The sequence below is a fragment of the Branchiostoma belcheri genome, unplaced genomic scaffold (assembly GCF_001625305.1).
Source record: "Branchiostoma belcheri isolate BF01 breed outbred unplaced genomic scaffold, Haploidv18h27 scaffold169, whole genome shotgun sequence".
Lineage (NCBI taxonomy): Eukaryota > Metazoa > Chordata > Leptocardii > Amphioxiformes > Branchiostomatidae > Branchiostoma > Branchiostoma belcheri.
In genome coordinates, this window is record NW_017803146.1 from 82,351 (window position 1) to 94,709 (window position 12,359).

The following is a 12,359-nucleotide window of genomic DNA, read 5'->3' on the forward strand; positions in this document are numbered from 1 at the left end:
CACACAAACACGCACACAAACACGCACACACACTGACACACACACAAACACGCGCACAAGCGCGCGCACACACACACACACACACACACACACACACACACACCACACACACATACACCACACACACACACACACACACACACTGACACACACACACTGACACACACACACTGACACACACACACTGACACACACACAAACACACACACACAAACACGCGCACAAGCACACACACAAACACACACACAAACACACACACACACACACACACTGACACACACACAAACACGCGCACAAGCGCGCGCACACACATACACACACACACACACACACACACACACTGCAAATATGACATGTTAAGAATGTCATGTTAAGACTGTAACTGGATAAACACCAGTCTTATGGCCACATTTAGATAAAGGGTCCATGTTTGCAATGTAAAAGAAAGCGTATCTTTATGAAAGGTAGCATTACCTGGGTGCCCTTAGGGATGTCATATTCCCCCACTTTGACCGTGTCTGATGTGGCGTGGGGAGCCGTGAGAGATACGACGGGCCGGATCCTCATGACCTCCAGCAGACAGGCGTTCACGTAGGGCAGCTGGGAACGGTGGGACAAGGCGGGCAGACCCTCACCAACAACGGCATCAAGCTCCTGCTGCACCTGTTTGGGCAAAAGCATAGGTTACTTGATGGAGAGCGTCGCTAAGAGGCAGAGGGATCCTCAGGCATACAGGCGTTCCTGTATTAAAGGCAACTGGGAACGGTGGGACAGGGTGGGCAGACCCTCACCAACAACGGCATCAAGCTCCTGCTGCACCTGGTAAAGGCACATTATGTTGAGGTAACCCCTATGAGACATTGTATTCATAGTAGGACTGGGAAGGATGCAAGGACTGGGGACCTGCAGCTAACACTAACTGAAGCTAAGATTTTAAGTGATCTTTGCCAGTGTCTAATGAGTCTGACATAGCTACACACGGTGACGCTTGATGCTGACCAGTAGTACCTTATTCTGGATGTCGGGGTTCAAAGTTATGTAGAGCAGACTCCACAGCAAGGTGTTGGTGGTTGTGTTAAATCCCCCAAAGAAGAGGTCCTCCGCCATGTACATCACGATCTCCTCCGTCAGACCCTCCACCTTCTCCTGCTTCTCAACCTCCAGCAGGCAGTAGTCGAGGAAGTCTCGCGGGTTCTCGCGATCCAGGTTCTCGCGATGATGGGCTATTTCTTGTCTTATCACCTTTGCGATCTTGGAGGACTCTTTCAACGCGTTGATGCTGGCTCTATTCACTGTAAAGTACCCCGGGGAACAGTTACAATCAAACGTAAGGTCATGAAAGTTCATCTTCAACACTAAGTGTTGGTCAAGTTACATGCTTAAAGTCACTGGGTCAGTCTACGAGGAAGACCAGAGGAACTGGTCGAAAGCTCTAGTGAGAAAATTTACTTTCTGTTGAGTCAAACGTTTTAGCTTTACACATAAATGTGAGGTACTACTTAATCTATGCCATTCTTAATTCTTGCCCTGTGTCACTCTACGTGATTCGTAATATTAACCTTTGCTAACATGCATTTGTACGTAGCTAGTCTTACATGCAGATTACATATTTCTATTGCTAAAAGTATAATATAATAAGTATAGCAATAGAAATATGTAATTTGCCTGTAAGACTTACTATAATGTACGTTAGTCATTGGAGTGAATAAATTTTCCATGTATTCTACCTACCGACAGGAACAAACCGTAGCAAGGGGAAAACGTTGATTATCTGTCCAACTACAAGTTCATCCATGACCGTGACTAGTGCATCTGCCAGTTCCCTGAACGTCTCGTCCCTGTAGTCATAGCGCTTCCCCATTAGCATAGAGCAGATGACGTTTGCAACCGCAACGGTGACGTCATGAGCGATGTCAGATGGGTTCTCGTTGTATTCTGCAATCTGAACAGAATTTGTTTATCTGCAAAAGGATGAATTTGTCCAGATGGAAGCGGTGTCATAGATTTATCCATTTAATTTAGCATTATGATCCTACATATGCCTTTTTGTCGTAGGACTTATCAAAACATTAGGGTACAAATAGCACCACGAACTACACAATATATCAAGAAACAATGTTCATAGAAATATATGATTCGTGATGAATCTTATCGACATATTGCCCATGAGAATGCCCACAATACAATCACACAAATATTTGTTCGAGCGGAAGTTTTCAGGATTTTAGATGTTTCCTTCTTGGTTTCGTCTTACCCTGTTGAGGAGACAGCTCGCCTCCTCTCGGATTTTCTCCTCGATGCTGCCAGTTCCACCCTTCATGCCCAGGTTCTTCAGGACGGCGGTGGCAAACCTCTTTCTCTGTCTGAACTCAGGTCCCCAGCGTGCAGCGCCTATGTCTGCAGGAACAAACAAGAATTCGGAGACCTCATATACCTCCATGAAATATATGAGTTTTTCTAAATGTTTTACACAGTACACTACACTACAGTACAGAACAAAACACACAGTAGCACCTTTGGCCTGGATATGGTCATCTAGGATTTTCCCCGAGGGAGAAACGCATTAATCAACTCGGGCAGGCACTGCCTCCACCCCGCACATCTGTTTTCCCTGCCACCCCGCACATCTGTTTTTCCAGAAGGACTGCTGCGGTACCAAGAACAGCCACCAGGAGGCCCATATTTGACCTTGACCTTTGGCTTCCTAAGACCTACCAGCATACCAAATATCATCACAATCCATAAAGGCGTTCTGAAGTTATGCTAGCAAATGTCCGGAAACACACACACATACATACATACACACACACACACACACACACACACACACTCACACAGACGCGCCAAAAACAACATCTCCATTTTTCCTGGAGGTAATAACATGTCTTTAACATCTCACATCTTATGTTAACTTCACTACACGCATGCTGATAGGACACTAGACAATGACCTTTTCTGTCACAAGTATCTACGACCGTAGAAAGTATGACATTAAACAAACAAAAGGAAAGCATAACGTTAGGGTGAATAGAAGTTTACCTTTTCCAAAATCAACTATTGTATCAGCCAGGTAATTAGGTGGCCTGGAGGCAAACAGCTCGGACCTGTCCACGAGCGCGTCCTTGACGGCAGTGTAGCCGTTCAGAACCACTACATCTTCCATCCCCATCCTGACGGTAAAGACGTCCCCGTACTGCCGCCTCCACGCCGTCAGCTTGAGGTGAGGCGCTCGGCCCAAGGCGAGGAGGTGCCCGAGAACAGGCACACGTCCTGCCGGGTAGGGAGGCGGGTTTCTGCCGCGCTTCAAGAGAAAACACACCAGGATAACAGCCGTGCAGAAGACGAGGAAAGACTGCAGAGTCAGCCCGGAGATCTGCAAAATCTCTTGGACATTCTCAGTTATCCACCTGACTATCACGGCCATGTTTGTACAGAATGCGCAGTTGTAGCCTTTTGCTCGGGGCATTGACCCGAAGATGTCGTCCGACTACCGATATGATTACACCAAGGATGTTCTATTGTAGTCGTCCTTGATAAAATGGACACAGGGTCAAACTTGTTTACTGATTATCTCTCCTGTGCCCTTTGTAAGGTCTGTAATGCACGTAGATTTCTCTGTGGAGCCATAGTCTTGCAAATTGTTCCATACATACGTACAGTAGAAAAAATAGAGTGGCTCTAGTATGGCAGTACATTGTCATTTTGCCCACGACCCATGCTTATGCTATCGCTGTGCCTTCTTGAAAAGAAAGAATGTTTGCCCTAAGGGCCCGCAGCAGCTATTTGAACTTTAAACTTTGAACTTTATTTGATAAAAACAACATGGCAGGAGAAACTCCTGAATTTTGTTGTGATTTTGAAATAGTCTAAAATTCAACATACAACAGTTTAAAAATCAACGATAAATTGCATTATTAATTAAAATATGGCACATATAATGTGGCGACATGAATTTACAATTTTTAAGACAAGTTCACACACAAATAATCTGCAGAAGACGAGTCTGAATCTCAATTTACAACTGTTTCTGCTGCATGATTTTGACAGTTCTGGGAATAAAGGATTGTCTGTGTCTGTATTTAAAGGGATACGAGAGATTCGATAAAATCTGTCATTACGCTAAGCATGGTATATCTGAAAAGTGATTTCTACACTTAGTTCGTTAGTCCATCGTAGTTAAGAGCGCTGCCGGCTGTTTGTAGTTGCGGCTAGCGACTTGCGTTTACAAATTGGCCGCCGCCATGCCTTCGCAATGACGTAATCGCGAGGTTCTTATACGCAATGATGTTGCCGGGGTCAAATCCTCTCTGTCCCAATCAGTCATTTATATCAATCCCGGGCCGCAATAACGTTCGATAACGGGTTCCGGACCGATCCGTATTTCACGGTACGGACCGGGCTTCCAAATGTTCCATAGATATTCTATAGAGCCCTAACTGTGTGCTCCGCTTTCAAAAATTCAAATACAGAATTCGGACGTTGGAACTGATGTTGTTGCATTTGAGGATTTAGGGGCACCAACTTTTTACACATCTTGCATTGAAAGGCGCGTTTTCTTGGGTGGGTATGACATAAATAAAATACAACACGGTGTATTCCGCATCACCCTCGGTCCCGGCCCTCCCACCGATATAACAACAACCGAAAAAGACAGGTAAACAGAGTAAGTACCGAGATCGAATTGCATCGAACGCGCGAACCTGTTTCTAAGAACTTCGTAATTACGTTATTGCGAAGGTAATAAAGGCGCAGTCGTTCGCAAACCTGCAAAATTTGACATGGAGTAACCTCTTGGTGTGACGTGAAATGCCAGTCAGTGATTCAGATTCTGTAAATGTCAGTTAGGGTTCTACTAAATCAATTCCGGGGGAGGTTAGAATCCATGTATAGCAGGTTGGGAAGTAAAAGAAATAAAATAGATGAATATTTATATGACTCAGCTTTTAATGAACCATTACCATTACCATTACCGCTGCCCAGGAGCGCCGCTTGGACGCCTTTGACTCCAAATGCCAGCGGAGAATCCTGGGGATTAGGTGGTTCGACCACGTCTCCACCGACGCCCTGAGAGAGCAGACCAACCAGCACCCCCCCCCCCCCCTGTCCAGCAAGATCCGTTCAGCACGTCTCCGTCTCTTCGGCCACATTGCCAGGGCGGAACCACCATTTGAGCTAGGCTCCCTCGTAAGAGAACCGCCTCCTTCGACCTGGTCCCGCCCTAGAGGGAGACCGAGGCGTACATGGACGGACCTGCTGTCTGCCGACCTACAGGCTGCCGGACTGGACATCACCACCGCCTGGGTGGCAGCCAGAGACCGGAAGACCTGGAGGGCCGTATGCAGAGGCGCTACACCCCCAGGAGGGGCATGCGGAGCTGAGTGAGTGAGTGATTACCATTATAAACTGTTGCGCAGTGAGATTTGTAAATGAAAATATACAATGTCATGTGGTTCAAAAGTTATCATCTAACTAAAATCACAACATACATTCTGGTCAACACATTGCATTTAACGTTACATTTCCTTAAAATATCATTGGATTCTATAATTATAAGTTTATATGGCATTGAAGAATCTCAACCAACCATGTTCATAGTGACTCTTTATCAATTCAAATCTACCTACCCTCTGTGTTTTTAGTCGGTGCCCAAAATATCACCTGAACTTGACTATCCAGGTATTAACATTCAGCCTGCTAAAGTAGCCTGCCTGCATAAAATCTGCATTGGTCGTGGGGTTAGGCAGCAGGGAGAAGGTTAAAATGGCCTCTTAATAAGAAACATGTTTCCTAAGGTGTATCCTGAGCCTATAGGCTTATCACTCTTTATTTCCTGTCTTTCGTTATATTAATTTTGATTTCAAAAGGGACTGGCGTAATACAATAGAGAGAGTCCCTTTTGGGTTTTTTTGTTCCCTTACTGGCGCAAATTACCTCATGGCCCGGCGGTTGTCCGCCCGACAGAACCTCTCGCCTACATGCATTGGCCAAGCGCGAAAATTTGCGCCACGGCGCTTCCAACTCTCCGAAATTGGGGGACCGTCCCGTCCGGAGATGTCCGGCCCTGGTGACGTAATCACTAGCAACAGGTGAGATTGTTGGTCGGGCCCGCCACAGCTGCAGGTGGCGCCGGCGGCCCGACTTTATGCGCCTGGCCGACGCACCTGGGCGAGAGGTGTATCCTGAGCCTAAAGGCTTACCACTCTTTATTTCCTGTCTTTCGTTATATCAATGTCAATTTTAAAAGGGACTGGTGTAATACATGCAGGACATGTCCTAAAGGATCACACTAGCCTTTAACCCTATCTAGACCGGGCTTTTTTGAGCAAGATTTGACCGGGGGGGGGGCTCTTTCGGCCCCCCCTCAGAACTCGCTAACGGTATGTTGTATGGCTACCAAATTTTCAGAGGATGGTGTACTAGTTAAAATTTATCATATCTACAATTTTGATGTCATTACGACGTAATATGACGTCATTATGACGTCATTAATGGGATTTTATTGGCCAAAACCGTCTAGATAGGCTATTCCCTGAAAACTAAATGGTATTCAACATAACTTTACCAAAAGTGTTTATGACAGAATATTAGAGTACTAAGTCTTATGTTGCTCATAGCAACACCGGTGACGTCATAAAATGACGTCATACATATTTAAGATATCTGCCATCTTGGATCATCAATGTTGAATTTTCAAAAATAGTTTTTTTTCGTGATAAAGCCTAAAATACACTGTAAACATACCAAAGACCTTCATTTAAACCTTTTTTGGAAAAAGAAATGGAAGTATTGATGAAATTTTAAGGAAAATAACTTGTATATACCTGTTCTAATGATATGGTCCGCCATCTTGGATTTTGGCCAATGACGTCATGAAATTAGCATAAATTATGCATATTTAATGATAAAATTTACATAAATTCATATGGGATGTTATTAATATTAGAAACCATGAGTAACTTGACATAAAACCCATAAAATTCTATTCTTGAAACAAAAATTACTAAATTTAGCAAAAAATGCCTGTCAGAAACCCGTTGCCATGGCAACACAAAAAAATTATTATCTTATTCCAATGATAGAAAATTGTTGCCAACAATATTTTAGGAAAAGTCACCAAGTTTGGTCATTCTAGCCCTAGCCATTCAGACGCTATGTGACATCAAAGTTGGCGCGGGCACTTTTAGCCCCCCCCCCGGTCTAGATAGGGTTAAAACTGCACTCAATTCATTTGCAAACTAGAGTTCCACGATCTCATACCTTCGCCAAATGATGTTAGCCTTTATGACTAAGAAATTATAGATGAATCCCCCTGATTGTGCAAATAGGATCCTATATTGCATCAATTATATCTGTTGATCATATTCTACACAAGAAGTCTTATCTTATCAATGCATGCCATTATAGCATGTTCTCATAAATTATGCAAATGAGTTCCTTATTTGAATAAGTTATGTTTAATTATGTTCACCTTCACATAAGTTTCAAATATCCCAAGTATGAAATTCCAGACATTACCACTATGTGATTATAACATTTTCTTGTTAATTATGCAAATTAAGTCTAATTTGCATAATCAATATCTGCCTGTATTTCTGCCGTTCTGAATTACATGTCACAAGCTTGAATCGTCCTATCATGGAATGCAGCTGATTTATAGAATTTCCTCATTAATTATGCAAATTACATTAATATTTGCATAATTGTAATGTCATTATGTCAAGCATCGCTTCAGCTACCTACATGCTAAAAATCACGACGATCCATCAGTCGTTTATTGAGTTATCCACCTTTAAACATTTTTCAACTAATGTCCCTGCAGTTCCAGAGCAAGCCGCTAGGGGGCCCAAAATCTTATCAGTTCCACGTCTCATGAAGACCTACCCACCTACAAAGTATCAAGACAATCCATCTTAGCCTTCTTGAGTTATCGTGCTCACACACACACACACACACACACACACACACACACACACACACACACACACACACACACACAGACACACGAACGCCAACGAAGGTAACAACATACTACGAGAAAAGAAACATGCAGACGGCGCCGTTTTTGAATAAATTAGTGCGCAAAGGCTCATGGGATGACGTCACGGTGATTACGCAAGTTGCTTCCGGGTTCGCGCGCGCGGTACGCGGGAATGTGACGCGTCCATGTATGGATACCAGAAAACCGAGTTATCTCGGCTTCCGCATACAGGGAACACATTGGGGAAACCGAGATATCTCGGCGGCCGCAGGAATAGGGCTTAAGAGGCCAAAAAAGGACCATGAAAAACACATATAACCGACATATGTTGTCGATATTTGGGTTATCAGGAATGATGTAGCTATCATGACCTCTTGACCTCTCCTCTCAACGTTGACCAAAATACGACTGTGCACGACTATTTAACGATCGGGGTCGTAGAAAGATCGTTACATGGTCGTAATATGGTCAATGCGACTTGGTATATTCAGAATGGCAGTCGTGTTTCAGTCGTTGTAAGAGTCGTGATGAGGTCGTGCAAAATAAACGACTCGATCCAGGCTTCATCACGCCCCAAGTCATACTGATCAACGACCGGCCCCGTGCACTGTGCATATACTACCGAAACTGAGGTATTGCTGCAGCATATGAGTAGCAGTCCAGTGTCCTGACCAATAGCAGCCTGGCTGTTCATCGTGGCCGCTCTGTGGAAATTCGTCAAGAAGATACCTCGTTTTGAAAATGGCGGCCGAAGGAAGTCACGTGAAACGAAATATCACGAGACTTGGGCCAGCCTAATCTTCAAGCAGATGCGAGGAGGCAAATCGTTACGCACGTACAACTGCTAGCTACCCGGTCAGTCACAAATTCACGGTGAAATAAAAAAGGAAGGAGACATTAATTGAATCCTCGTAGCTTCTTAGAGACAGTTGTTTCTTTTTCTTTTCTTTTTTCTAACATCATTTTCAAGTGGAATAAAGTTCTAACGTTTAAACCAAGCAAAGGAGCTAGCTTTCATCGTGGATAAAAGCTCCTTGGTTAAACTTGAAAAAAACGTATTTCTCATCTCTAGCCCCAAAAGACATCGCGTTCAGACAATCAACTGCACCACGTGTACAAGACTAATCTTGGGTTGTTTGTCACACGGCACCGTGACCGTGATACTAGTACATCCACCGGAGGAGGCTGGCACACGCACTTCAAGATTGTCAAGAACAACAGCAACCTGTACTTCAGGTATTTTACAGGAGTTTCTACTCAGAGTGCTAACTGGAGCCATTATGTTTGGCTTAAAATGTCTGATTCTGCCAGTGGTCAATCAGTTTATGCTAAATCTCTTGTGTATAAAATTTGTTTTGTTTTCGGTTTTACTAGAAAAAATATTAAGTTTCTAAGCAGATGTAAAGTGGAAGATTGTGATATTTTGTGACAGTAGAAAAGACTGGTAGAGACGCACGGCCGTAAGAAAAGAGTCTTCTTTCCAACATCTGCTTGGAGATTAGATTAGATCTCAAGATTGTAAGATCGAGTGCTTCGTCCTTTGCTTGGTGACGTCATGCTCCAAGACCAATTCTGTTAGAAGCAGAACAAGACTGGCAATGAAAACATACATACATTGCCATGGCGACAGTGGTTGCTGTTAGGGTTATTGTTTGCATGGCACTGCCATCATTTCATGATTTTGAGGAAGCTGTTAAATCTAGACAGATACAGTGTACTCCTCCCTTGAGTATATAGTGAACGAGCCCCGGGGTCCGAAAGTAGAGCCATCTGGGGCAGACAGGTCTTCCCAGGGTTTCCAGGAATGTGAGCATAGATGTAGGTCAGAGAAATGCCTGTGGACACTCCATTCCTGTGGACGAAATTCCTGGAGAATTCCTAGAATTCTTGCAGATCACACACAATACTGTACCATTAGGCTTCTCCCTGAGACGTCGCCAAAATTTAGATGGCCCGTGGGATCATGGCGTCCGCCGGAATCTGTTAAAACTGTTCTAGGCCCGATATTACTCTACAAGGCCTCCTACAAAACGAACGTACAGCAACTGTGTCACAACCAAAATAATTGTATCATATGATTATATATGCTGCCGCTTTCTGTAATGGAGGTAAAAAATAGTGTCTCTTTTTAAAGTGTAAAGGTTGGGGTTGTCATAATCTACAACAACCTGACAGGAAAGTCAGGTTCACGTTTCTCAAATTGTCGTCTTGCAAAAAACAGTTTCTGTAACGTATAGAATTATGGTCAACAACAACAAAACCTCAGTTTTCTCGATCCAAAAAAGCCCCAACTCTCTATATTCACAAAGATATTGCAAAACTTTTTATCCAAGAAAGCAACGCTCTTGTCTTAATCCCAAAACATACGCACAGCACGCCTCTTCTTTTCTTTTATCCAAAAAGCATAGGAGGGGACTCTACATAAAAAAGCACCACACTTTTCTTTCTCCGTCCAAGAAAGCAATGCACTTCTGTTTATGCAAAAAGGCTAGGCCTGCCTTTATATCTCTTCGAATTCATTCAAGAAGAAAATTCACGAGACAATCAACTCCAGCATGTGTATAAGACTAATCTTGAGTTGTTTGTCACAAGGCACTGCGGATCACCCACCGAAGGAAGCTAGCACTTCATACAAGACTATTGAACAGCAACCTGTGCCATTCTACACGAGTTCCTACCCAGAAATGACCAACAGACACCTTTCTGACTGACTTGAAAGGTATGTGCCTGCCAGCTGATTCGAGGTACAATCAGTCGTGTGGATAGTTTGTTAAATCTTTATGATGAAATTAAGAAAAACAGTCAGAGCTTGTTTATACATTTTAGGGAAACGTTAGCAAAAGGATTATTTAAACAACCTAAGTTAATTTAAACAACAATAATCAATATTCAAATAGTCTCCCTCAGACCATCGGCACAACCGTATCACCAAGGCCACGGTAATTTAAGCTGTTAATTCCAATGTGTGGATTGAAGACATTTTTTCTTGTTTTTGTCTTCTGTCCTTTGGTAAAATTGATTCGATTTCGTCATTATATTCTGGAAAAAAATAACAACTTAAATTTAGAATGAAGGTGGAATTCATAATTACCTCGGAGGTTTTTGTTCTACTGGTATTTTTTTGTAAAGGCTTGGTTTTTCTGTCAAACAATGTATAGTTGGAGATTTGATATGGGTGCGTCTTACGTTTGTATCACCGTCAGGACACCATGGGAAGGCTGCGACACTTGCTGATTTTCGTTCTCGTCATCCTGGAAGAGCCCAACATGCCAGAAGCTGATGACTGCAGCTGTGCACAATCATCAGACTGCGAGTGCCCCGACCGAGGTTTCACCAACATCCCACAGTACCTCCCAACGTCCATTTCTGGCTTGGATTTAGGAGGTAATCTTATTACTACCGCAAACCGGTCACTGTTGAAGAGGTATATAAATTTGATAACGTTGAGTCTGTCAAGAAACCAGATAACAAAGATTACGGCAGGTACATTTACATATCTACCCCAGCTCAAACAGTTGGACCTGTCCCAAAACAACATAACAGAAATACAGCCTGGTGCCTTTCAAAAGCTGCCCTTGTTGGAAGACTTAAATTTGAAGGCCAACCACATAACAGTGATTCAGACAGGTATATTTGCAAACCTACCCCGTTGCAAATGTTTGTACCTGTCCTCCAACAAGATAACTATCATCAGGTCTGGTACATTTAAAAATCTGCCCCAACTGGAAAGGCTGTACCTGAACCGAAACCAAATAACAGCGATTCAAGTTGGTGCGATTGCAAATCTACCCCGACTCAAACGGCTGGACCTGGCCATCAACCAGATAACAGAGATTCGGTCCGGTACAGTTGAAAATCTACCCCGACTCTATTGGTTACTCCTGCCAGAGAACCAGATAACAGATATTCAGCCTGGTGCCTTTCGAAAGTTGCCCTTGCTAGTACACTTAAATGTGAGATCAAATCACATAACAATGATTCGAGTAGGTACATTCGCAAATCTACCCCGTTGCGAATATTTGTACCTGTCCTCCAACAAGATAACTATCATCAGGTCTGGTACATTTAAAAATCTGCCCCAACTGGAAACTCTGTACCTGAGCCGAAACCAAATAACAGCGATTCAAGTTGGTGCGATTGCAAATCTACCCCGACTCAAATGGCTGGACCTGGCCCAAAACCGGATAACAGAGATTCTGCCTGGTGCGATTGCAAATTTACCCAAACTCCAAAGCTTGGAACTCTGCCACAACCAGATAAAAGAGATTCGGTCTGGTGCTTTTGAAAATCGGCCGTTACTAAAAACTTTGAACCTTCGAAGACAACAAGATTTCTGTCATCCCCCCTTCAGCTTTGACTTGTTGTTATCTTATTCGTACCG

General features: G+C 43.5%; 1 protein-coding gene across 1 annotated transcript in view; it reads right to left on the reverse strand.

Annotated features, from left to right (window-relative positions):
• LOC109466537 (cytochrome P450 2U1-like) overlaps positions 1 to 3,424 on the reverse strand; it is a 4,452-nt gene extending 1,028 nt beyond the window's left edge. The window contains exons 1-5 of the mRNA XM_019764268.1: positions 3,040 to 3,424; positions 2,255 to 2,397; positions 1,732 to 1,942; positions 1,009 to 1,292; positions 475 to 663 (exon numbers count right to left, since the gene is read on the reverse strand). Of these exons, the coding sequence (XP_019619827.1) occupies positions 475 to 663; positions 1,009 to 1,292; positions 1,732 to 1,942; positions 2,255 to 2,397; positions 3,040 to 3,424 (1,212 nt within the window). The remainder of the gene's footprint in view (positions 1 to 474; positions 664 to 1,008; positions 1,293 to 1,731; positions 1,943 to 2,254; positions 2,398 to 3,039) is intronic.
• Between the last annotated feature and the right edge of the window lie 8,935 nt (positions 3,425 to 12,359).